We start from the raw sequence: 26,734 nt of genomic DNA on the forward strand, positions 1-26,734 counted from the left end.
CACCTGGCTCCTTAGCATGCCGCCCTGCTGACCCCCCGAGAGGCAAGCTCAGCACTGTCCACATGGGACCCGCAGGGGTGAGGTTACACGTCCTCACCCCACACGGCAGCGGGAGCCAGAGCGGGACCGAGGGGAAACGTGGACAGTGGGGCACTCGGACGACGTGCAGCCCGGGGCAAACCTGAGCCACGAGCACCTCATGCGGCGGGCCGTGTCAACCCCACGGAGGCGACAGGACACGGCAGCTGCGCCATCGCCAGCTCCAGAGCTGCCCACCTGAGTCGTCCTCCGTGTCCGAGTCCTCGGCCGGCGGCTGTGTGGGGGCTGGCAGCTCCACCAGCTTCAGGTCGTACTTGCCCTCCTTGCCCATGCGGTAGGAGTTGGTGCTGCCCGTGTCCCACTGCACCCGGATCCAGCCGTCCTCACCCAGCTCGCCAATCACGCGGCCGAGGCCAGGGGGAGGACCGTCCTAGGTAAGCCGAGACAGAGATCAGCCGAGACACGGCCCGGCCGGGGCCCCACAGTGGGCCCACGTCATACGCATTTAGCTTCACGCTGCCTGGCAGACCCCAGCCTGCCTGCGACCCGACAGCTCGGTCCCTTAAATCAGACGCCACGACATGATGAGCTCGGCTCCTCTCCCAGGGCAACCGCGGGACACAGCGCGTTCGCAAGGAGCCGCTCCAGCAGCGACAGGCCTTCTCCTGGCCCAGGAACCCTTCTCCCGCCAGCTGCATACCGCCCTCCACCTCCCTGTCCTCGGGCCCAAAGCGGGAGCCCTGCCTGTCATCTTCACAGGAGGAAGCTCATGTCCCCCCTGGCCCATGAACCCTTCTCTTCTCCCGCCAGCTGCATACCGCCCTCCACCTCCCTGTCCTCGGGCCCAAAGCGGGAGCCCTGCCTGTCATCTTCACAGGAGGAAGCTCATGTCCCCACGCACCTTCACTACCCAGACAATCATGACAAAGCCCATGCCCTAGTGTGGCTATGAAGACAGAAACAGCACAGAGGTGACCACGGCCCTGACGTGGCCGGCGCTCTGCCGAGGTGCCTCCGGGGGACCCAGCAGAAGTGGAAGCAATGTGCTATGCGGGGAGACAGGAGGCGGCCACCGGCCCACCCGGGGCACCCAACGTCCGGATGGAGGCACCTCATGGGCCGGCCCGCCGGCTCACAGTCACCACGCCACGGACCACAGTGGGGTCTACACCGTCACTGCTGTCCCAGTGCACACGGCCACGTGCCACGTGTGCTGCGTGTGCTGAGGACAGCTTCCACTCTGCAGGCTGACGCAGCGTCCCCCCAGCTTGGACTAGGGGACAGCCAGGCGCCCTGCCAGTCGGCAGCCCCAAGCAGAGCAGCCCCGCTAGATCATGAGCCCAGATGTGCAGGATAGCCCCAGCGGGTGGACGAGAGTCAGATCCAGTACCTGGTCGCCCCACTTCCAGTCCACACCTCTCATGACCCTGGTCCCGATCTTCATCATGGCGGCCAATTCGGGCCCTGAGACAGGGAGCTGCACGGGGGTCGTCTCTTTCCTTGTCTCCTCCAGAACCGTAGCAGAAGCTCCCCGGGCAGAAGCATTCATGTCCTCCTCGAGGTTGTCACAACTAGGACCTGTCAGAGCCCCCAAAACAGCAGCTGAGCCCCCAAGAAGCTAGGCACCCCCTAAATACGCAGGACACAGGAAGGGCCGGCCTACCGATGAGCCGCAGCGCCGTCTGCGTGAGGGCCAGCGTGCCCGAGTTGAGCAGGAGGTCGAGGCTGTTGGCTCCGTGCTGCAGCGTGAGCATGCTGAGCATCGCCAGCAGGAAGCGCGCTTGTGGGATGGTCCCTAGGCTTGGGCCTGCCGGGTTCTCGTTGGTGATGGTCTGCAGGGGGACGGGCTGGACACCTGGCAAGGAACGACACCCGCTTACACTTCTGCTGCCTGCACGATGCAACAGCACAGACACTTCTGGAAGCCTGTCTGTCTCAGGGCTGTCCGGAGCGAGGCCTCAGGCAGCTCTGGTGTGTTCCAAGACAGCCCCCACCTGTGCCAGGCACAGCCTGCTCCCCACAACAGTGGGACGCTCCCCTCTAAGCAGCCCTGCCCCTTTCATTTCAGGGAGAATGGGCCCAGGGGCTGGATGGTGCCCGGCAATGGGACACAGTGCTCCATGTGCCACGTCCACGTGGGAAGTCTTCCGGTTCTTATCCAGAGACCTCCCCAGGTACGCCGGGCAGGCGTGTGCCCAGGCTGCCAGAACCTGGGGGTAGAGTGCGGCATCAGGACCCCATCAGAGTACTGCTGTCTGTCCCTGTTTCTCTCTTTCTCTCTCCTTCTCTCTCTCTCTCTCTCTCTCTTCCTCCCTCCGCCCCTCCCTCCCTCTCTGAATAAATAAATGAACTCCATTTCTCTGGAGATGCTCCACCTCTGCAGGACACACGCACTAACACGGGACACAGACGCTGTAGTGCGCGGTATAAGTGGGTGTGAGAGCGTAAAAGCCGGCCTTCCGTACAGAGCTTCGAGACATGTCCTCTGTGAAATTCTGAAGGTTTTATTAGCAGGATCCAAGAAAGCTAAAGGCACCTCCAATCACCAATCTAACGTCTCCCCAAAAGCAGACTGCGTGTGCGACTGTCCCCGAGGTGTCACTAGCCCAGACGACACGAGGCTGATGTGCTCCTGGCGTTACTGACAACAGCCCGTCTCCACCCGGCCTCTACCACCGAGCCTCCCTTGACTCACCAAGCTCTTTAAATCTGGTGTTTGCATCCATCAAAACACTCCGAATATTCTGAACCGCCCACGCGTACAGCTTGCCAAAGGTCACTTCCAGCAGCATCCGGTTAAAAGGTGGGATCAGATCCACGTCCTTTAGACAATCCGTAAGGGGTTCCCTTTCAAAGATAAAGAACCTTAGAACCTTGCCGACTTGGAATTTCAGTGTGACCGCGTCTCGTCTTACGGCCACCGCTGTAACAGTCAGGGACGCTTACCCCAGGTCGACTCCCTCGGGAATCAGTCTCTGCCACCCACAAAACATAGCGTACTGCACAGAGGGCAGGAGCGAGCTCTTGGCGGCCAGCTTCAGAATCGCATCTATCCCTTCCAGGCGCACCTCAGCTCTCTCCAGCTGCAACAGGAAGGCACGAGGTCACGTGCCGCATGGGCTGCCGGGCAGACGGGCAGACGGGCGTTGCCGGCCGAAGCATACCTGTTTCAGGAGACACTTCCTCATTTTCTCCACGTCCACGGGCTCTTCCTTAAGGGCGAACTCCACGACTGTGCTGAGGAGTACGGACTGCGGGTACAGGCCCTGCACGTTCTGCTTCAGCCACTTGTACTTGTGAACCCCCGGGACCGCACTCAGCAGAGGCTGCCACTTATCCTGGCAGAGGGAAGCAACGTCCCCCGTTAGCTCACACTCACGTGTGCTCGACAACAGGTACTTGAATAAAATACACACGGATAACGCCGACAGGTCTAAGTCGGTACGAGGCTCTCAATCACTAATATACGGTAAGCTGCAGAGAATGCTAGAAACGTGCTTAAGAAAGAATCTACACCCTCTGGACTAAGGACTCTGGGAAAGTCAGGTCATCGTCCGCACCGATACCTCAGGGGCTGGTGCAGTCTCTGGAGCAACGATGCATTAGCGCCAGAGACAGACGCCGCCCCACTGTGGGCCTGACGGCACACCTCGAGCCTCTCTGGCTAAGTGAGCTTGCCCGGAGCTGCCCCGAGAGTGCACTGCGAGCATCAGCCCTCTAAGCTCCCGGCCCTCCAGCTGCGCGAGTGCCCAGGGGCGGGCACTGGCGGGCCCTGCCTGCCCTGCTGTCTCCAGTGACACTTGGACCACGGGAGTACTTCACCTTGGGGGATCTGACTGTGATGGGTCTCTTCTCGGCGCTCATCGGACTAGGAGGCAGGATGCAGGCTTCCTCTAAGTCACTCTCCTCGTTCCCAATTTTTTCTTCACTCTCAGTGGATTCCGGCTTCTTAGGAACTGTGTTTGAACACATCATTCATAATAAAGATGAACTATGTAAATATAATGGAGAAATGTTTGCGTTTGCATGAAGGACATTTTATAGGGAGAAACGTAACCACCACCATGAACTGCAACAGTAGAAATGATGGCACTGCGGGGACCAGCAGTTGGCGTAATGGCTGTGTCGCTGGACTCCCATGCAGCCGACTGCAGTTCAAGTCCCGGACCCAGCAGCTTAAACTCACACTGGGCGCGTGTGCGTGCGTGCCCAAGATCCCGGGAGGAGAAGGGATTGCGGCGTGGCCATCCCCCCAGGGGGTGATTTCTCGCTCTCTGTCTCTGTCTCTGTCCTTCTGGCGAGCGCATGCCCTATAGCGAAAACCTCCCCAAAAAGGAAGCAGTGACGGCACTGACGGCGGCGCCAGCCCTGCCACGCCACGTCGGGGACAGAGCCGCGCACAGCCAAGGGCTCTGACGGGGACAAGCCCTGCAGGATGGGAGCCCAGGCCCAGCCCGACTCCCCGACAGCGCCCTACGGTGGCCGTGTGTCCGTTCGGGCCACGCGCCCCTTCCCGTTGCCGTCCATAATTCCCTGTGTACCAGAGCACTCGGCGTCGCCCTCCACCAGCACCTGGTAGGGTGACATCGCAGTGTACCCCACTGCCAGGGTAACATCGCAAAAGCAAAACGAAACCACTTTTATTCCCCACCAAACGATTTAGTAGTTTACAGTACTTGGCTTTTCAGAGTATTAGTTACCAAACCAGATCATTATCTCGGAAAGAGGCAGGGCTTCTGTGGCCAAAGGCCTCCCCGGAGTCAGATTCAATCACCCAGGAGTATGTGCGTGCTTGCACGGTACCGTCCCAGCTGTTACGTCCTTACCTCTCTTTTTCCTTCGTTCTCGAATGATCTTCTGAGTTACCCTCCTCCAACGAGGCAAAGAACTTAAGAGCTTCAATTTGGACATGACAGAGAGGTCACTGCAAACGGCAGGTCTCAGCTCGTTGAAGAGGAACCGCAAGCGCTCGATGACAGGCGCGCAGACCTCCTTGTACGAACGGCCCTGTTCCTGGTGAGTCTGCCAAGTTGAACAGGGAAGAGACCTGAGGCCGAGCGCTCCCGAAAGCACCCAGCACAGAGGGATAAGCTGTGGGCTGCTCACCTTAATGAGGGAGCACTTGGCTTGGTAGACCACTCTGCAGACATCCACCACAGACTTGGGCAACGTCCTGTGCTTCCCTTGCTCGACACCAAGCGTGCCCGCGTGCACTAAAGACAGCGCCACGTGGCCTGGAAAAGACAGGCAGGGTGTGAAGGGAGGCAGCCACACGGCAGTCGGCAGGCTGGCAGCACCGCCAACACACGTGCACACGGAGCTGCCTACCCAAATCTTCGTGCTTCAAGAGGCAACATAAGAGCAAGCGGCCGACCTCCTCCACGGGGTGCTCTGGAGGAAACGTGATCGGGGTGGTCAGGTGGCACTGCCTACAGTACCTCTCAATCTGACACAGGAAGTCCTGCAATGGAAAGGCAGGAGGTAACTTCGGAGCCACCCCGCATCTCCACGGAGCCTCGAGGTGCTGCAGCTTCCGAGGGACCTGCCGTCAGCAGTGCTTCTACCACTCGGCTGGCTTCAGACCCAGCTGCACCTCCAAGTCCGCCCTCCGGCTCAGAACTACACAGCCGGCCCCGTCCATCGCAGAGCTCGGATGCACCTGCACAGCAAAGCCCGGGTCGGCAGAACACAGCCAGCGCGGGGAGTGCCGCTCACCTTCACGTTGTGATCCTGGGTGTTGTTGTCAGCGATGGCCTGCAGGAAGGCCTGGGAGTGGTCGCCCAGGGCGCGTCTATGGGGGCAGAGTCGGGACTTGCTGGCAGGCGTGCCCCCGGGGGAGCTGCAGTGGTCCTCGTCCTTCTCCTCGTTGTAGCTGTAGTGGATCTGGCTGGTCTGCAGGCCCCCGGAGCAGAGGGAGGAGTGCAGCCACTCTAGAAGACACACATTACAGAGAAGGCTGAGTGCGCCACTCTGGAAAGTGCTGAAAAGACGGGTGCTCGCCCTCGGAGCTGAGCGTCCACCTGACTCATGTGAGAGTCACGTGTGACACATTTACAGATGGACCCATGGCTCCTGGGCCTTGCTGAACGCAGGTACTGGTCCGGTTCAACACAACTTCAGTGGGCACCTGGACTCTGCGCAGGGCCTCCAGCCCACTCCCCAGCTGCCTGAGCTCCATGTGGAGACCCCGCGTGAACACCGGATGCACGCCTTAAGAGGGAGAGTGGCAGCATGGCTCCCCTTGTACAGTCACCCCCCTGCAACGGGGACTGTGTAAGTGACAGGACAGTGCTCCCTATCTGAGGGTCACGCGTTCTGGAAGCAGCCACTGAGCTGCGACCTGGGAGGAGACAGAAGCTGCGCTTCGGGCAGGGGACAACACGCCTGAAGGGTGTCGGCGAGACAAAGCACGTCCTCGGGTGGGCGCTGCTACAAAGGAGAGAGTGTATGTGACAAACGACACACACCCTAACAGAAGGACAGACCTCAGGAATGGCAGCTCCAGCGAGCTAAGGGTATTGTGAGTGGGGGGAGGCGGCCGACGGGCCAGTCCACCAAGGACAGGCCACGTGCCAGGGCGGATGGGAACTGCAGAAAATGCACCGGCAGCCGCCCAGAGTGGCACCTCACAGGTCTCAGCGCCCGCGTTAGCAAACGCTGCTCCGGAGCCCATTTGCATGGCAAGCACGTCTGCCGTGCACGTGTGCGGCTCGGTGCCCAGCTGACAGCTCGACCTAGAGCACTCAGGAACCCTCTCTAGCTGCGCAGAGGCTCTGCTAAAGCAGGCCCGGCTCCCCTCCTCACCCCCCCACGCACCAGGCTTCCTGCCAGAGCCCATCTTCTGCATGGTCAGCGGCCCCGCCCGGGAGCAGCCTGGTCCTAACCTGCTCGCTGCCTCAAGTGAAGCCGTCCTCCCACGGCACAGCGCGTTCTGAGGAGGCCGGCAGGGTGGCAGGGCCCTCTGGGGCAGCCTAGGCTACGCACAGGCCTCGTGGTGCCCAGCCAGCCCTGCCCGCAGCATCTCTGGGCAGCTGGCACCCCTGCTGTGCTTGGTGGAGCCCTCACCGCCACCCCCCAGGCCCCACACGGTGTCAGGACCGCTGTCACGGCCAGACACCCTCCTCCCTGGAGCCGCGTGCAGGCGTCTCCTTCACAAGGAGCCTGCCCGCGGGGGACACGCAGTGCTGCTCTTACTGGCGCACTCCACCTCCACGGGGGACAGCGGCGTGCCCACTGCCAGGTAGGACGCGTGCAGCCCGAGCAGCAGGCCCAGGTTCCGCTCCGTGTCTATCAGAGGCGAAGACAGGCTTCCCAGGTCAGGCACGGTAACGACTTCTTGGTCAGGCTGGGAAGACAAATTTCACCCTCAGTCTGAGAGAAAGGGGTTCAACACAAACATACAACCAGAAAGGGCAACAGTCCCTGCCCTAAAGATGCAGTGCCCGAGAGAAGCAGCAGGCACCACATAAACCCACAGCGCTCCTGGTGCAAGGCAGAGGCACAGGGCAGGGGTTTGCAAGGGTGTCCCACAGGAAACTGGAGCCAGCACGGGGCACTGTTACACACGTGAAGGGCCCCGTGAGACATCAATACAACTGACAGATGTACGGTAAGTTACAGAGCCAGGACCACAAGTGTGGAGAAAATGAAACCATTCTGACCAAGAGCCAACGCGCTGAGCAAGGAGAGCGACAGTTCACATACGAATACTCTCAGACTTCCCCGGTCCCCACAGACAAAGGACATGCCAAGGTAATGTCCCCTTCACAGAACGCCTAAGCCCTACCTGACAGCACTGAATTAATGTCATGGCCTCTCGCTAACTGGGTACCCAAATGCAAGTCCCAGTGTAGGCACTCCAGTCTCACGGGCATTTAACAAGGACACGGTTCTTTTTCTTTTTAGAATTATTTTATTTAACTTTATTTATTTATTTTAATTTGACCACAGAGGGACAGAGTGAGAGAGAGAGAGGGAGGGAGGGAAGGAAAGCGAGAAAGCAAGCTGCCAGGGCTGGGACTCGAACTGTGGTCAGCCATGTGGGAGTCCAGTGCCCTTAACCACGCTTCCTGCTGGCCTCACAAGGACATAGTTCTAAAAATTAGGCTTCTATACAGTTCTTCCCAAGAAATACATATAGTAAGTCATTCCAAATTTCTCTCTTATTATTTTTAAAATTCTGCCAGAGGGCACATGCACTCACCAGAGAGAGACAGAAAGAAAGCAAGAAAGCACCCCCATGGCGGATGGTCACTCTGCAATCCCTTCTCCTCCATCTCTCCCTCCTTTGGGGATTTTGGGCATGCAGGCACACGTGCCTAGTGTGTTTCTCAAGCCACCGGGTCTGGGGCTCTAACCATGCAGTCAGCCACGTGAGACCCAGCCATCTTAACCACCATGCCACGTGCTAGCCTACCATCCCAAATTTCTACACAAGCTGACAATAAAATTGTAAAGACCAAGATTTAATGTCTTTTTTGATAAAATAGTATCAGTATTTCTCACAAGTGAATAACTGCTGAAATGGCTTCAAGGCCAGCACATCACAGACCCTGAGTGTGTGGAAAGCCAGTTCGGGGACACTTCCACAGCCACGCCACGCTGCCCACTCGTCCTGCTGACTCAGACGCCTAGATCTCAGCATTGCAGGTAAAAAACATCGCCCGTCACAAACACATGCAGAGGGTCTCCATGGATGTCCCCCGTGTCCCTCTGGTGCAGAGCCTCACCTCCAAATACTGGCCAACACAGAAGGCGTGCATCGACTCCCGCGTGTCTTCAAACTGCAGAGCAGCTTCCAAAACCACCACCGGGTCCTCTCCTGCAAACTGAGCTGAACAAGAAGCAACACGACTTCAACACCACTTGCCAAGGCAGCTATGGTGGGAATGGTGACTGGGAAGCAATCGGGCAGGTTAATGCCAGAGAGAGGGCTTCCAGGGCACACGGAGCTCCCGCCCTACCCCAGGGTGGCAGGGCCAGCTTGGCTCAGGGCTCGGAATGTGTGTACTGATGAGAGACTCTCCACACGGGCCTCAGTCTGCGGACAAGATGGACGCCGTCACAGGTACATAAAACCCGCGGGGCTGGGGCAGACCTACGGAGGGTTTTTGTTTGTTTGAGAGATGTTTGCTATAGGATGTGTGTGCTCACTGGAGAGACAGAGAGACAGAAAGTGAGAAATCCCCCTAGGGAGGATGCCCATGCCACAGTCCCTTCTCCTCCATTCTCCTCTTGGGATCTTGGGCACGCACGCACACATACGCCGGGCATCAGTTTTTAAGCCACCAGGTCCAGGACTCGAACCGCAGTCAACTACGTGGGAGTCCAGCGACATAGCCATTACGCCATCTGCTGGTCCCCAGGCACCATCTTTAAGCCAACTGCTCTGCTGAGAAGCTCCGCGTTGCGTTGCCCTGTGAGGCGCGAAGCACACTCACCGAGGATGCTGCTCCCCGTCAGCGACTGTGTCTGGAAGTCCTTTATGTCGTACACTCTCCCGTCGATCACGGTCCAGAAGCCCCCATCCTTGTTGTGGTTCTCCAGGTCGGCTTTGCGGATAAGCGTCACTTCCTCGTTATTTCTACAGTTCTGACCTGTAAAAAATGACTCTGTATATACAGAAACCAAATCAGTCACTCGGTAGGTCAACAGGGAAACTGCAAAAACAAACTGTGTGAAAGGACTACACGGAGAAACCAACCCCTAAGTGCCACGGCGGTGTGCCACGCCTGTCTCTAACTGACACCACAAAGGCCCCGACAGCCTCCCTAAGTACAGAGGGTAAACATAAAGCACACGCGGTCTGGGTTTCGGCTGTGGCCATGCGCCAGTCCACAGCGCAAGGCTCAACAGGCTTTGAAGAAACCAGGTTGCGGCGCGTGTGCTGACCACAGGCACTCGGACTAGAGGCGGGCGGCAAAACACTCTCCAGACACTTGAAATCACAGAACACTTTCTTCAAAGTAACCCGAAATTACAAAAAGAAAGTCACATGGAAACTAGAAAATGAACTGAAATGAGCGATGGGAAAAACACTAGAAAAAACTTACGACATACAGCCATATCTATGCCTGGGGATGTCTGTACTTCTAAATGCACGTGTTGGGAAAAAGGAAAGCTACCGAGTAAAAATGATCGAATTAATAAAAGGCGGTAATTCTTAATGACCCACTAAACAGGAAAACCTGATCGGTGGCCTGGGAAGTGACAGGGCTCCCGGGGTGAGGAGACCCCGGGGACAGCAGGGGGGGTCAGGCTGGGCCGCGTACTTCCCGCACCTCGTGCTGACCAGACCGCGAGGGCAAAGCCAGGGCTCTGCAGAGGACCAGCAGCACACGCGCCCAGGCCCACTTTCCCAGAAGGGAAGGCGGGGCCATGCAGCACGGAAGTCCACTCCAAGGGCACTACTGCACTAAATGTTAACGTTAATACCACAAAGCCAGGCCCGCGGGTGACGTAGTGGTGAAGGTGACTGAGCCCCACGAGGTCGACTGTGTGGTCTGAGGCCTGGACCCAGCGGTCTGAAAAATATACTAGGCATGTGCACACCTGCTCAAAATCTCAACAAGAGAGGGAAGTGGAGAAGGGATATGGCATGGCCAGTCCCTGGGGGTGGGGGGTGCTGTCTCTTTCTCTCTCTCTTTCTCTTTCTCTCTGATGAAAGTACGTGCCTTTGCAAATTAAAAAAAAAAATACAGAAGGACTTTTAAGATATAATATGGAAGAATATGTGAATAAAGATTGCTTAAAGCACAAAATGAACTGACATAAAAAGATAGCTTGCATTTCATTCACACTAACTTCTGCCCATCAGAAACATTGCTGCGACTGCACACGGTGGGAAACGGCACCCAGGCCAGCCGGGGCGGCACAGCAGAGCGCCCTGTGCAGGGCAGAGGACCGGGAGACCCGAACCACGCCGGGAGTGTGCACGTGTGGCCTTGTAGCTGCGAGTGGGGAAGGTGCAGCTTGGGGGCGCAGGGTGACGAGACCCTGTAGAAGGCACCCGTCTTTCTTCCTCCATCCCTCTCTTCCGGACAGAGATAGCGTGAAATGAAAAGACGAACAACGGGCAGAGGACTTGAACTGGCGCCTCGCAGACAAGGGCGCCTGCTGGTGCATGCACACAAGGGGAGGCTGCACGCCTCTGGAGGACTGAGCGGCAGGGACCCAGCAGTGCCAGGCTGGGTGGGGAAGGCTGCACGCCTCACGAGGACTGAGCAGCAGGGACCCAGCAGTGCCAGGCTGGGTGGGAGGAGGCGCGGGAGCACTTCCCCTGCAGTGCAGACGCAGCAGCACTTCCGCCACGGGCAGCTGGCCTCCCACAGGCAAGCGTCCTCTGCGGACCAGCCGTTCCACCAAGTGACACCCGGGACGGTCAGACCAGCTCGGCACTGCAATCTAACCCTGGGAACAGGTGGGATGGCTCCACTGCGGCACAAACAAGGGTACACCACCAATACCGTGATAGGAATGACAGGGCTCGGGGACAGAGCCGAACAGTGGAGATGAGCCAGCACGAGGGGCGCGAGCATGGAACCCCACTCAGAGAACCCAGCAGCCAAGAACGGAGCTGCGTTTAATTAAAGCAACGATAAGGTACTCGAGAGAAGTGAGAGGCAGAGATGGAGGCACGCTTAGGAGGGCCCTGCCATGTTGTTTCCTAACTGGGAGGGAGGTGACACAGATTTCTCTGTGATCAAGGAACTGTTTCGTGTGTATTCCACAACTTAGAAAGGTTTGAAAAGGAGTAAACCGCTGAGCAAATTAAATGCCTTCAATCATACCTAGTAAGAGCCGAGATAAAAAGTAGCATTTAGGCTGACTCCTGAGTGAAAGGGGACAAGCGGTGCTGGAGGCACTAACTACATGGAGCGCCTCAACACGGGGGCCGACATCTGGGGCTGCTCTCCTCAGGGCAACTGCTACTCCGTACCGGACACTCCTGTGCTACAAAGAAGGCTATCTACACTGGGAAGAGAGAGCTGGCCCCGTGGACTCGTGGGTGAGGGCGGCAGATTTTGCGTGCTCAACCGTGTGGCTCAAATCCTGGGCCCAGTGGGGGGTGTTGTGAACACACCGGGTGCACGTGCATGCATGCTTAAAATCCCAACCAGATGGAGAGGTGGGGAGAGACTGGCATGACTGTGCCCCACGGGGGGTGGGGGGCGGTTTTCTCCTCCTTTCTTTCTCTCTGGCAAGTGTACCTACTCCCTGGTAAATAAAAAATAAAGTAAAAATGGACAAAGAAGGAAAAGCCCACCTAGCTCAAGTTTCATACTTGATTAAAAATTAAAGCTTAGGGAACCAGCAGTTAACATAATGGCTATGTCGCTGGACTCCCACGTAGGCGACCGCGGTTCACGTCCCGGACCCGGTGGCTTAAAACTCACGCCGCGCTCGTGTGCGTGCATGCCCAAGATCCCGAGAGGAGAATGGAGGAGAAGGGATTGCGGTGTGACCATCCCCCCTGGGGGGTGATTTCTCGCTTTCTGTCTCTATCTCTCTGTCTGTCTGGGGAGTGCAGGCGCCCTATAGCAAAAACCTCTCCAAAAAAAAAAAAAAAATTAAAGCTTAGGGGCCAGCAGGTGGTGCGGTGGTTAAAGGCACTGGAGTCCCACATGGCTGACCACAGTTCAGGTCCTGGACCTGGCAGCTCACTTTCTCACTCACTGTCTCTCTCTGTACCTCACTCTGGTCAAATTAAAAATAACATTGATACTAAATAAAATAAAGGACATCATTTTTTTAAAAAACCAAAGCTTCATCACGCCTAGTGATTCTAAGGCCAGGAATCCAGAACCGCACAGCGCATGGTCACTCAGCCTCAGACCCACCGACCTCACACCTCGGCAGACAAGTTCCGCTCTGCTCTGGCGTGCACGATGGAACAGCGCCACTGGGGCAGCACTCGGCTCACACTGGAGAAAAGCACTGGCTTGGGAAAGCCTCTGCCTCCCCCGCCTCCTGAGCCGGGCGTACCTACCCGCCTCAACAGCACCTCCCGGAGACGCTGCCCAGGAAAGGGCTTTCCTGACTTTCTAAAAGCGTCCATTTCAGGATTTAACAAGGACCAGTGTGAAAGTCTACCTCCCTTCTGGTCTGGACTACCTTCATCTCCCACTTGTGTGACCACGACAGGGAAAGCGAATGGCTGGGCTGGCCCTCCTCTGTGAAACGCCGCTCGAGATGCAAACGCGAGTGGAGACAGGACGAGGCTCAGTGACCCCTGGGGGTAGGGTGCCATACCCAGGATGCCGGGCCAGGCCAGCTCCTCGTGGTCATCCCGCTCCTTCCCCGGTGCCAGGTGGTTGAACCGGTCCAGGTGATCCAGCAGGCCGCCCAGCAGAGGCACGGCCCCCGCCTCTTGCATGAGAGCAGCGTTCTTGCTGAGCAGAAGCACAATAGAGACCACCAGTTCTGGGAGGAGGACGCCTACCCACGGAAAGGGAAAAAAGGATTAAAACTGAAATAAGAGCGCCTTACACACTTGATCTACACTGAAATTCTGGAAAGTCATAAGATAAGGGGTGCCTGCCCTTTGGCCTGTCTCTGCAGGAGCATTTTCTCTTTCATTTTAGACGCGGAAACGGTAACGACCTAGCGGAGCCCCCGAGTTACACAAAGACCTTTCAGTAATGCTGGGTTTCAAACACAGACCTACGAACTATAGTGTTTTATTCAGAAAATGAAGTGTTTCCCTATATGCTTTCTATCACAAAGAAAAGGCTCTCAGAAACAATGCTCTAGGGACCAGTTGATGACATAACGGTTACATCGCTGGCCTCCCACACGGTCAATCGACCACGTTCAAGTCCGAGACCCGGTGACTTTAAAAACTCATGCTAGGTGCGTGTGCGTGTGTGCCCAGGATCCTGAGAGGAGAATGGAGAAGGGACTGTGGTGTGGCCATCCCCCCGGGGGGTGATTTCTCACTTTCTGTCTCTCTATGTCTCTGGCAAGCACACATGCCCCATAGCAAAAATCTCTCAAAGGGAAAAGCTCTAGGCTCACGAAATTAGCTTTAAGACAGTACGATGTAGGGAACCAGCAGTTAGCGTAATGGCTATGTCGCTGGACTCCCACGTAGTCGACTGCGGTTCGCGTCCCGGACCCGGTGGCTTAAAACTCACGCCGGGCGCGTGTGCGTGCGTGCCCAGGATCCCGAGAGGAGAATGGAGGAGAAGGGATTGCGGCGTGACCATCCCCGCTGGGGGGTGATTTCTCGCTTTCTGTCTCTCTGTCTCTCTCTGTCTGTCTGGCGAGCGCACGCGCCCTACAGTGAAAATCTCTCCAAAAAAAAAAAAAGACAGTACGATGCAGTACAGTAGTTTACACAGGTTCTAAAAGGAGCGTGGTTTCCATGCTGTCAGGAAAAGTTCCGTCGCCACTGTCCTCATTTTTGAAGCACAGATGATAACGATGGTGTCCATTTAAGCCACCAACGACGCCTGCTGCGAAGCAACCTCCCCAGCTGGCTTAATGACAGGACGATCAGGAACTCAGACAGCAGGAGACCGGGCGCCAGGGCGAGCGTGTGCAGGGCCGAGGCAGGCAGGTACCCAGAAAGGATGCGTGCAGCTTCCACCCGCCCCTCCACGACCTGTGCCCACAGCAGGAAACGCACCAGTGAAGTCCCCTTCCACGATGCAGGCCACCTCTGCGAAATGGCGCCAGCTGCTGGACGCGATGCTCGCTGCCACGGGCAGGATGTCGCCGATGTGCGTGCACAGAAGGGCTGTGTACTTCTTCAGCAGGGACCCGACGCCCATCAGCTCCGGACCTGAAGACAGTGGGAAAGCTGCAGCCCTCTACTCACGGTGATCGCCGGCCACGCCACCCACGTCGCTCTCTCGGACGCACCACGCCACCCACGTCGCTCTCTCGGACGCGTACCCCGTCACCCACGTCGCTCTCTCGGACGCGCACCACGCCACCCACGTCGCTCTGTTGGACCCACACCACGCCACCCACGTCGCTCTCTCAGATGCGCACCACGCCACCCACGTCGCTCTCTCGGACGCGCACCACGCCACCCACGTCGCTTTCTCACCCGCGCACCACGCCACCCACGTCACTTCCTCCAGCACAAGCCTATCGCCCTTCAGTCCTTAGAGCGAGCTTTTCCTGCCAGGCAGCCAGAAGGAAAGCAACTCCGACCATGTGAATTTTACACTCTGCACTACGTGGCCCTTAGAAACGGTGGGAGTCTTATCACGCAAGGTGTAACTCAGAGGTCTTTGAAGCTCGACATCCAGCACAGACCGTCTCTTTAGAGCTCGTGCGCAGTTCCTGACGAGCAAAGTCCGGCGTCTTTCAGGCTTACGAATTCTCCACCTACGTGGCTCATCACAGCTTTTCAGTCCTGGTGACCGTCTCTCTTCAAGACAGTCACCACTTTCAGAATACAGACTCGCCGACTTGAGCCTGAACACTTCTGTCACCTACAAGCGCCCAGCCTCTCTGTACAAGGAGCTAGATCACTTGGGGCCACCCATCCCACAGCTGTCAGGCATCGAGCAGAGGAAGCCATCTACCATACGGCCAAGCAGGGTTAGAATCCCAGACCCGGCAGATGGACAGAAATGCAGGCACGCACGTGCATGCCCAGGATCCCAGATGAGGGACTGCGGGGTGCTCTGTCTACATGTACAGGCATCAAAGGAAACAAAAGAGGTATTTGGCAGAAACTAGCCACAAGAACATCAAAGCAAAGCAGCAGAGCTTTCCACCACTGGCTGAAGAGCCAGCAGCTGCTTGTGAAAAGGAGCTGCCCGCCACATCACTGGGTTTGCACCCTCACAGGCACCTCTGGGACTGCCCAGCTCTGCGGGGCTGTACCCCAGGCCCAGGTACTCTCCCACAGCCGTTCCCCCACTGCACCAGCAGGCTCCCACACAGCACGGGAGTGGTCTGTCGCTGGCTGCGTCACATCGGTCTCCCTCCAGCCTTCCAGAACTAACACACAGAACAAACTGAGCATGAAGGACACGATTTCCCACGTTTAAACCATTTAAATGCTGGGCCCAGCAGATGGCGTACCAGTTAACACGGCTGGACTCCCAGAGTTGACTATGGTCTGAGCCCTGGACCCATGCATGTGTGTGCATTCCCAAAACCCAAGAGGAGAATGGATGAGAAGGGACTGTGGCATGGCCATCCCCCTGCAGAGGGGATTTCTTGCTTTTCTGTCTCTCTGGAGAGTGCATGTACCCTATAGCAAAAATCTCTCTGAAAAATTAAAAAGAATTTAAATGTTGAGGAAATGGAATTAAAAACATTGATGAGTCTAATGTAGAAACAGTCCGGCAAAATAGGGATGTGAAATGAAACTCCCTAAGGAGGTGCGTTGGACGGCACAGGAACCACCAGGGAGGACAGAGCGAGCGCACTGAAAGGCCGGGGTAGAAGCAGGGAGCACACGAGACCCACGCTGGAGGTGGCTTACTGGAAGCATCCGCATTCTGGGCGCTGTTGTCTCCTGGGTACAGCTTACTGATCAGCAGCCGCTGAAACCGCAGCAGCAGGTCCAGCGAGGCGGATCGCTCGCGGCTGTGCTGCTCCAAGTCCAGGCACGAGGAAATCCGGCGGGCCACATCCTTCAACCTGGCGACCGTCTGAGACGCGATGTTTCTGCGGGGGGAGAGGACCACAGAGCCAAACTAGTCATTTTGTCAAAAAGGGAAGGGAAGGGAGGGGAAATGACGCAAACTACGGTCAGAAAGTCAGAGCACACATGGCATCCCCTGGGACGCGTCAGAGGTGCGGCAAGGACCACAGCCTCGGTCAGACCGACCAGAGACGCTCAGGAGGCTGTGAAGACACGACGCCCCTTTGCCTCATAAACGTGTAGCCCGAAGGCTGCAGGAGCCTACTTAAAGGGGGCAAGTCTAGGCCGGGAAAGGGCCCATGCAGGAAAGGGCCTGTGTCTGTGTTCTAGCACTCCCTGGGCATGCTGGCTGCACACGTGCACACGGGACCAGAGCTGGCTAAGCTGGGGGGGGCATTGCAGCGTGACGACCCCAGTGGGTTCCTGTCTCTGTCTCTAGTTTACTCTCTCATGAAATAAACAAATGAGCAAGCTGTTCTTCTCCGGCCCATTTCATATAAGCAGGCACGCTGGGATTTCCTAAGAACAGTTTCCGAGCTCTGGCCACTACCCCGACTATGCTGAGGCGATCCGCTCGTTTCCCACTGGTGAAGTGAACGGTCAGAATGTCTGAAATACCCTGTCCCTCCCAGGGCCCCCGCCCTGGCCCAGTGCCTGAGCCTGCCCGCGGGGCTCCACTCTCCGCACGGAAAGTAAGACAGACCAGGAGCCACATTCTGACCGCTAAACAGAGGGGCCATCATTTCCCATTTCGAGCAGATGCCTTTCAAACTCACCTTGCTCTTTCACTCTTTTGAACGGCCTGTTACCAAAAGGTCTGCCTTTGCCAGACAGCGTCTGCTGACAGCCCGAGCCTGACGGGGCTCACCTCCGCCCGGCCCACCTCCAGAGCAAGCCTCGCCACTCTACCACGTCATCTGTCCTGCGCTCAAAGCTGCCTCGCGAAGCAGGACGTGCACGGCTGCAGTGTGCAGAAAGAGGCGGTGGCCCGGCCAGTTGTAAATACTCTTGCCACTGTGATTCCCACCACATCTGCCTGCTATTCCCCCCTCATCTGCCTGCTTGCTGCTGAGGGAGGGACCCTTCACACGGCTACTGCCCGATGCCCACTGCACTTTCTCTGCCGTGAGACTCTGCGGCATTTCCACACACACCAGCCTCCCCTGTCGTCCACATCCAAGGGTCTGCTGCTGACCGAAACCTGCCCTAGACCATTTCCAGGGTCTTCACCACACGCAGCCTGCAGGAAGCGGGAGTACCAGGAAGCGGGAGCACCAGGAAGCGGGCCACGGCCGCACCCACCTGAGGAGCTGCTGGACGAGCTGCACGAGCGGCAGACACTGCCGGCCAGCGGACTCGCAGATGCCCGTGTTGATGAGGTCTTTGTCCAGGGGAGTCCGGCTTCTGTGGAAAGTTGAGGCACTCGCTTCCTGCTCGTCGATCTCTTTCTCCTTCTGTGCTTCTTTTTTAGCTTCAATGTCCTGTAATGCCCAGGCAGAGACTGGTTACCGATGGGTTTACCAGCAAGTGCGAAGTGTGGAGGTCCAAGCGAATCCTAGCCCCCATGCCTGGAGGCCCAGCCACTGCATGCGCCCCAATGAAACCCCAGTGCCTGGGGACTCAGCGTCGAAACAGGCTGCTGGTCCTCTAGGCCCGGTCTCCACGTTGCCACTGCAGGGTCTCCAGCCTCTCTGGAGAGACCTAAAATCTTCACCCGTGCCACTGGCTCCACAAACATCACTGTGATCTGCCCACGCCCACCATCTGCTCCACGAGGACGGGAGAGCGACGGCTCACACACGCTGGTTTGGATGTAAGGGGCAAAGCCACCTGGCATAGCACACGCTCACTCAGGCCCAGCAAATTGCGGCTCCCTCTGCTGGGGTCGGCGTGCCTGCTCCCCCTCGCGGCCTGGTGAGCCACCCCATGGGCTCCTGTGCACCCCCGGGGCCTTACCTGGATCTCCGCAGTAATGGCCGCGTTCAAGGCCGACTCCAGCCCTCCGTCAGCCATCAAGCTGCCCACCAGGAGATCAATCATGAACCGACGGCCGGGACTCACGTTGACTTCATTGCCTGAAACTAGACAAGGAGGAGCAGCCTGAAACTGACCCGAGAGAAGCAGCACCCCACCTGTGCCCGCCCTCTCCTCCCTGGCCCACCTGCGCAGGGCAGAAGGGCAGAGAGCGCCCGGGCCCGCTCCTCAGCGGTGGGCAGCAGCACCGACCAGCCGCTCTGTAGCACGGCCTGAGCGGCCGCCTGCACGGTGCTCAGCACGCCGGCGCTGCTGGCCAGGGTGACCACGGTCTGCTTCAGGCTGTTCAGGAGGGTGCTGCCCAGACCCAGACCAAGCAATTCCGGGTCGACCTGGTGACTAATGGCAGCGTGCAGCTGGAAGGAGAGAGACGCCGTCACTCAGCACCCTGAGAGCATGGGGTCGAGGGCGTAGTACAGACTAGTAAACCCCACTTTAGATAACCAAGGGACTGCCCAGTACGAACTTTATAAGCTGGACTCGGAAAATTCTTGCCCGTAGACGTTGAGAATCCATTGTAAGGTATTTTATAGAAAGTTGTTTTTAACCCCACCAGGAACGTGTACATGAGAAAGCTCAAGGTCAGTTGGAGAATCAGCCAATGCAGAAGTGGCAGCCTCCACCCACCCTCGACAACCTGCAGAGCAATAACGGGCAGGAGGTGTCCAGAAAGCCGTGGGGACATGCAGAGCCAGGCTGAAGCTACGAGGCTCCTCCAGGGCAAAGCGGACCACCCAGAGACGCCCACGGCAGGCCTGGGCCCTCCAGGCTTGGCCCAACCTTCCACAGGGAACAGCGGTGGCCCCCTACTGCCCACAAAGAGAACTGCACCCGGGCCTCCTGCAGCTGCCTGGGAGCTGCCCAGGACCACTTGTTGACAGCGGGCCGTGCCCACACCAGGCCCAGGCCGGGAGGAGACCCCACCACCCCACCACCCTACCAGAAGGGCACGCCAGGCCCGCTGTGAGGAGGCGTCCAAGGACATGCAGTCCCTCCAGTGGACAGTCCTCACGTCACAAACATGCGCACAGAGCCGGCGGGAGGACAGGCTGAACCGGAGGTGCTCACAGAGGGCTCTGGCAGCCCCTGAGGCAGCGCACAAAGCCAGACCTGATACCACTGAGAGAGCTGTGGGGGCGCCAGGTGGCGTCGTGGTTTAAGAGTGCTAGACTCCCACAGGGCCAACTGCAGTTCGAGTCCCAGACCTGGCAACTTGCTTTCTCATTCTCTCTCTCTCTCTCTCTCTCTCTGTCTCTGTCTCTGTCCCTCTCTGGTCAAATTAAAAGCAGGGCCATATAAGTAAATAAATGAATAAAGTTAAAGCAAATCTTTAAAAAATGGGCCAGCCTGCGGCATGGTGGTTAAGGCAGCTGGGGCCACATGGCTGGATACGCGGTCTGAGGCCTAGACCCGGCAGCTTTAGAAACACGCAGGGCACGTGTGCACGTGTGCCCAGAGCTGCAGGGAGGGGGAAGTGTGGGGAGGGACGGCAGCAGGGCTAAGCCCGGGAACGTGGGGGTGCTTTGTCCCGTCCCCGTCCAGGGAGTGCACGCGCCCTCTGCGTAAACGCACAGAAGCTGCGATCCTTGGGTGGAAGTGAGGCCCATCGACATGTACCGAGCCGGCTTCCTCAGGAGGGAGGAGATACCAAAGGAAGTCATCTCAGGGATGAAGTGACAAGTCTCACAACTTAATCGAGATGTAAAACCTGAGACTGGGGGAAGACCGTAACTGAAGTTACAGAACAAGTAAGCCCTCACCCGCGCACGAGGCAGAGAGCTCTGACGGGCTGTGGAGAGGCTGGCCCCTCTATCAACCTGGGAGGGTGCCCTTCGGACCGTGGTCGGTGCAACTGCTGCTTTCTAATTCGCCGTCTCTCCCGCAGCCTTCGGCCATGTGGGAGTGCAGAGCCTTAGGGAGCAGGCCACCTGCTGGCCCTAAACTGGCAAGGGCATTTCCATACTCTCTATGTTGACCTTCACCTGAGGGGCAAGCATGTGCCTTAGGGAGCTCGCTCTCTGCCGAACAGAGCTTTGTCAGTTCAGGAGAGACACCAGCCTCGTGGCCGGGCTTGGCCTTTCCTTGGTCAGCAGCAGCCTCAGCCTGTCATTCCCATGTATGCAGCAAACGGCAAGGCAGAGGCTGCCCCCCGGGAAGTGCTGACGAGCGATCGGAGCAACAGAGGCCCCGTCCGGACAGTCCCTGTGTGCAGGTGGACACAGAGCAGCAGAGGCCCAGCCCGGGCACTCCCTGCATGCAGGTGGACACAGAGCAGCAGAGGCCCAGCCTGGACACTCCCTGCGTGCAGGTGGACACAGAGCAGCAGAGGCCCCGTCGGGACACTCCCTGCGTGCAGGTGGACACAGAGCAGCAGAGGCCCAGCCCGGGCACTCCCTGTGTGCAGGAGGACACAGAGGAGCAGAGGCCCCATCGGGTCACTCTCTGCGTGCAGGTGGACACAGAGCAGCAGAGGCCCAGCCCGGGCACTCCCTGTGTGCAGGAGGACACAGAGGAGCAGAGGCCGAGGCCCAGCCCGGACACTCCCTGCGTGCAGGTGGACACAGAGCAGCAGAGGCCCAGCCCGGACACTCCCTGCGTGCAGGAGGACAGAGCAGCAGAGGCCCTGCCCGGACACTCCCCGAGTACAGGTGGACACAGAGCCACGGACTGAGGTTAGTGAGCCTTGCACCCTTTACTCCTCACAACGTGTTTTGGAGCCTTTCACCTGACTGGTCGAGCCACGCCCTCCGCTATGCACGAACATCCTTACATGTCCTCAAGACACAGACACGAGGGGTGGGGAGACCGCGGTCACCTGGAGTCGCAGGAGGTTCAGCGTCGCCACCGCCATGCACTCCTTCTCCTGAGGAGGGGGCCAGTCTGCGGTGCCGTCCATGCCCTCACTCACTTGCCGCAGCAGGAGGTCCAGCTGCTCAAACGTCATTGCACAGATATCCACCACGAAGGGGACACGCAGGCCGATGGACCACTCGGAGCAAGAGGACCACGCGAAGCTCTACGGGAGAAGTGCAAGAGCCTGTGAAGGACCAGTCGCGCCACGCCTGCCGCACAGGGCCATCACCGCCGGGTGCGAGCAGACGCCCGCCTGTCACTGTTCCTCCCGCCTGCTGCCATGTCTGCGTGAGCTTCTGTGGTTGCCAGCTCACATCCCAGAAGCTTCCAACTCTGTCTCCCATTTCACTTGCCCTGGCTCATTTGGACACATAAAAAAGTAGAGCGGTGATGCCAGCAGATAGCAAGGTGGTTAAGGTGCTGGCCTCCCACACAGCTGACCACGGTTCGTGTCTCAGATCTGCTGGCTTGAAAATCACACTGGGCATGTGTGCATGAGTGTCCAAAATCCCAGGATGAGAATGGAGGAGAAGGGATTACAGCATGGCCACCCCTGGGGTGATTTCTCACTTTCTCTCTCACTGTCTCTGTCTCTCTAGCAAGTACATGCGCCCTACAGCAAAAACCTAAAAAACCAGGAGAGGTTCTGAGAAATCTCTTCCCTCAAAACCACGGCTGTGCGACGACAGGGGCAGCGAGGCTTTCGGTCCACCTGACGCAGCACACAAGTGACAAGAGCCGCGTCCACTCCGCTTCCCAGGAAGAGGGCGGGCGAGGGACAGCAAGGAGCTAGGAGGACGGGACAGCACCGCCAGTGAGCTTAACCTCAGCTGAAGCGGAGCATGCAGGGCCACAGGCAGGAAACCACCCGCAGAGACGGACGTGCCTCAGCAGTTCTGTGCCTGCTACACAGAATCTGCGGTCTGAAACCTTTAGAGAGAGAAATCTCCACGTTCAGATGGACTCACAGACATTCAAAGAAGAAACACCACCTAGTCTAGACAGCTCTAGAAATAAAGAGAGGGAGACTGGTGCCGATACAGTTTTCAGACAAGGTACTTCATGTGAGACCCCCGCCCCAGCGGATTGGTCCATCAGATGCCACGACGCCCCTTTCCTGGCCCTCCCGTGTGGCTTGTGTGCCAAGTGGCACCAACAGGTGCAGACTCGACACTCGTGCAGCCAGCTTTACCGATACATCAGAGCAGGCAACACGAAGAAACTCACAAGCCACTATCTGATGGGCATCAACAGAAAAACCCTCCAAAGTGTCTGCAGGCCAGCAGGGGGCATGAAGGGTAAGCCCTGGATCCTACGTGGCTGACCGTGCGGTGCCAGTCCCAGACCCGGAGGCCTGATGAGCACACGGGGCACGCGTGCATGTGTGCCCAAGATCCCAAGAGGAGAACGGAGAAGGGACTGCAGTGTGGCCGTGACCCCTGCGGGGTGAGTTCTCTCTGTCTCTCTCTCTCTCTGTCTCTCTCTCTCATGATCACATGAGCCCTATAGCGAAAACTGGAAAGAAAAATAAATGATTCACAATCAGTTCCGACCACACACAGCCACCTCCGGGGGAGGGTTACCCCGCGATGCAGGCCTGGTCAGTACGGGAACGCAGCGTCCCTTCACACTGACAGGCTAACGGGGAGAAGGAAAGCTGCACAGGCACGTCCTCTGAGAAGAAAGGGGACCTGGCGAATTGCAACACCCATCCAAGGTTCAGAAAACTTCAAAAAAGTGGGAAGGAACTGCCTTCATCGATGAGGCACCTACAGACAGACGAAGACAGAGACGGAGCACACGGCTAACACTGCGCTGAGGCTGCTGGGGAAAGGCCGGACTGCGCCCCGCGGCCGGGAACACGGCCGGAGCCCCCTCCCCTCCTCCCTATCCGGACCACACTAGCAGCCCCGGCCAGGGAAAGACGAGGAGAGGACGGTAAGACACGCAGACTGGAAAGGAGGAGGTGACGCGTGTGCACGTGCCCACACACCGGGACGCCCAGCCCAACCAGGGAATGTGGGACAGCCTCAGAACACGGGGCAGCACACGAGGTCGATGGGATTCTGGGGCCATGCTGGCAAAGAGCAGCCGCTCCAAGCTTTCCAAAGTCCCCAGCCCACAGGACCAGCAGATGGTGTAATGGCTATGTCGCTGGCCTCCCACATAGTCGACCGCGGTTTGAGTCCTGAACCCGGCGGCTTAATCTCATGCCAGGCGAGTCTGTGTGCGTGCCCAAGATCCCGAGAGGAGAATGGAGGAGAAGGGATTGTGGCGTGGCCATCCCCCCCGGGATGACTTCTCACTTTCTGTCTCTCTGTTTCTCCCTTTCCAGTGAGCATCTGCGCCCTATAGCAAAAACCTCCCTTAAAAAAAAACAGGTACCCAGCCCGCAATCCTCAGTACCTGGGCAGGCCCACAGGCTATTCCAACTATGTGCTTGGTGTCCAGGCCCGGCAGGGCAGCAGGTTCCGGCTTGGTCACACGCAGGGTGTCAAAGTGCTGGCACTGGTCGTTGCTCCCCCAGCTGTGAACCTCGCTATCCTCGGTCAAGGCCAGGCAGTGGGTAGAGCCCGCGGCCACATCAATCACCTTCTTCCCTAAGAGGAGACGGGGAAGCAGATGCAGCTCGAAGCCTGTGGCTGCTACCGCAAGGGAGGCTCAGGCCGGAGCCATTTAAGACCGACTTTCCTGTCCTGTCTTGCTTTTCCTTTTAATTCACCGGAGGAACAGAAGTGGAGAGAGAGCAGCAGGGGAGAGAGCACTCCCGAATGGGGCGAGATCGGCCAAGACCGCCTCCCCTCTCCCTCTCCAACTGCTTGGGATTGGGGGCACACTGCACGCGCGCCCAGCGTGTTTCTGAAGGTACCAGGCTGGAGTCGAATTCAAGGCCAGCCATATGGGATCTGGCTTTCCTTAACCAGTAGGCTATGAAGCTGGTCCTACTTTTAATTTCTTAAGGATAATCTGTTGCTTAATATTAAACATAATTCGTTTGCTGTCAGAACGTTACTAAAACTCCTGTTTTGTTACCTACAATTTGTTAAAATCTATGAACTATGAAAAAGATAATAAAAAGTTATACGGGAACCAGCAGGTGGTGTGGTGGTTAAGACACTGGACACTCCCACATGACCAACCACAGTTCAAGTCCTGGATCTGGCGGCTTGCTTTCTCACTCTCCCCCCTTCTGTGTGTGTGTGTGTGTGTGTGTGTGTGTGTGTGTGTGTCTGGTCAAATTAAAATAAAGGAATGAATAAATAAAATAAAATAATTATTTAAAAAAGGAATGAATGAAATTAAATAAAATCCTTCTTTTTTTATTATTTCATTTAACTTCACTTTTTAAATTCAATCAATCGTTCATTTTAACTTGGCCAGAGAGGGAGAGAGATAGCGTAAGGAGGCAAGTCGCCGGGTCTGGGACTTACACTGCGGTCGGCCACCTGGGTGTCCAGCACTCAACCACCATGCCGCCTGTCAGCCCCAAATAAAAATCCTTTTAAAAATAGTACGGCATAAAAAGATGTGCTGTTCTCTTCTCCTTATTTAGACACTCGCTCAGGAAGAGACGGTGCATCTTTAACTACTAGGCTATACTCTTCTGTCCCAGTCGTAACCGTGTGAAGCGCACTCTTCACTAAGAAAGTTTTCTTTAAGGGAAATCTATTCTCACGCCAAAGATAAATTAGGTACAAACAGCACTTTTACCTTTAAATAGTGTTAGCAAAGGGTTTTATCCTTCCTTGTTAATAAATATAACGTGGCTAACTGAAGGGGCATTTCTCAGAAACCATATAGACCATAACACAGCTAAAAAGCCCTACCACGGTAAGCGAAAAGATCCCCTCCTGCAAGCCCACCATCCAGTGAGCAGAGCGACAAGGAAAGCGCTCATTAGACCAAAACTGATGATGGTCTGCTCACGGAATGCCAGGGTCAGGAAAGAAGGCCCTGGCCCAGCCCCGCAGCGGAGCTTACGGGAGACGAGTCCCGCACGGCTGACCACAGTGTAAGTCTTGTCCCCACTGGCTTCAAAACCACACTGCACGCCTGCATGTGCGTGCTGAAAATGACCGTGTCCCACGGTGTGTGGGGGGGAAGGTGTTGGGGAGACACTCTGTCTTTGACAAGAGTATGTATAGAAACAAAAAGAACAGACTGAACATTTTTAAAGTTGCTAAATGAACTACCCCCGCTCCCGGGGTTATAAAAATTCGCAGATGCACTCACCTTGCAAGCCTTCCAGGAGTTTGGGATAGCGCACGTGTTCCTCAGTGCCATGGCCAAGTCTCTGGTTGTCACCCTTGCCCCACGAATACACTTGGCCGTCCTTGGTCAGGGCGATGGAGAACTGACTTCCGCAGCGAACTTTGACGACATCTAGGTCTTGCAGCTTCTCAATCAGCTTTGGGGTTTTGCAGCCATCGCTGCCACCTCTGCCCAGCTTCCCGTAGTCACCGTCTCCCCAGGACCACACCTGCCCTGAAATGCACGGCATTAAGAAGAAATGACGTTACGCTCTAATGGGTTTTTTAAAATATTTTTCGCCATAGGACTCGCACTGCACTTGCTGGAAAGAGACAGAAAGTGAGTAATCACCCCCAGCAGGAAGGCCACACCACAATCCCTTTTCTGTCTCTTGGGATTTGGGGCAGACATGCACGTGTCCTGGTGTGATTTTTCAAGCCCATAGTTCCAGGACCCAAACTGTGGAGTCGGCCATGTCGGATCCCGTGCCTTAACCACCAAGCCACCTGTTGGTGCTCTAAGGGAATTAACGTGGCTAGAAGTAATATAAGCAGCAATGCGCACAGATCCAGACCACTACCATTCACAGGGGTGATTACTAACAACCCGAGTCTACTTATATCCAGAGTGACTCCAGGAGCAATTAAGAAAGCGGAGGCTGGGGACCAGCAGTTGGCGTAATGGCTATGTCGCTGGACTCCCATGTAGTCGACCGCAGTTCGAGTCCCAGAGCCAGTGGCTTAAACTCACACCAGGCGCAAGTGAGTGCATGCCCAAGATCCTAAGAGAATGGAGGAGAAGGGATTGCGGCATGGCCGTGCCCTCTGGGGGGTGATTTCTTGCTTTCTATCTCTCTGTCTCTCTCTGTCTTTCTGGCGAGCGTACACACCCAATAAGAAAAAAAAAAAAAAAACCTCTCCAAAAAAAGAAAAAAGAAAAGAAAGC

General features: G+C 57.0%; 1 protein-coding gene across 1 annotated transcript in view; it reads right to left on the minus strand.

The window, feature by feature from the left end:
* The window catches only part of HERC2 (HECT and RLD domain containing E3 ubiquitin protein ligase 2), a gene marked incomplete in the record, with an annotated part of 143,266 nt that overhangs the window by 88,721 nt on the left and 27,811 nt on the right, over nucleotides 1-26,734 (minus strand). The window contains 23 exon segments of the mRNA XM_027767805.1: nucleotides 277-469; nucleotides 1,430-1,617; nucleotides 1,703-1,894; nucleotides 2,735-2,886; nucleotides 2,986-3,122; nucleotides 3,204-3,377; nucleotides 3,862-3,995; nucleotides 4,866-5,061; nucleotides 5,146-5,273; nucleotides 5,368-5,500; nucleotides 5,755-5,969; nucleotides 7,234-7,384; nucleotides 8,769-8,872; nucleotides 9,480-9,650; nucleotides 13,291-13,476; nucleotides 14,669-14,824; nucleotides 16,490-16,674; nucleotides 17,954-18,132; nucleotides 18,608-18,732; nucleotides 18,813-19,041; nucleotides 21,501-21,701; nucleotides 23,945-24,138; nucleotides 25,772-26,023. Coding sequence (XP_027623606.1) covers nucleotides 277-469; nucleotides 1,430-1,617; nucleotides 1,703-1,894; nucleotides 2,735-2,886; nucleotides 2,986-3,122; nucleotides 3,204-3,377; nucleotides 3,862-3,995; nucleotides 4,866-5,061; nucleotides 5,146-5,273; nucleotides 5,368-5,500; nucleotides 5,755-5,969; nucleotides 7,234-7,384; nucleotides 8,769-8,872; nucleotides 9,480-9,650; nucleotides 13,291-13,476; nucleotides 14,669-14,824; nucleotides 16,490-16,674; nucleotides 17,954-18,132; nucleotides 18,608-18,732; nucleotides 18,813-19,041; nucleotides 21,501-21,701; nucleotides 23,945-24,138; nucleotides 25,772-26,023 — 3,975 coding nt within the window.

This window comes from Tupaia chinensis, unplaced genomic scaffold (genome assembly GCF_000334495.1).
Source record: "Tupaia chinensis unplaced genomic scaffold, TupChi_1.0 Scaffold144682_1, whole genome shotgun sequence".
In the NCBI taxonomy this organism is placed as follows: domain Eukaryota; kingdom Metazoa; phylum Chordata; class Mammalia; order Scandentia; family Tupaiidae; genus Tupaia; species Tupaia belangeri.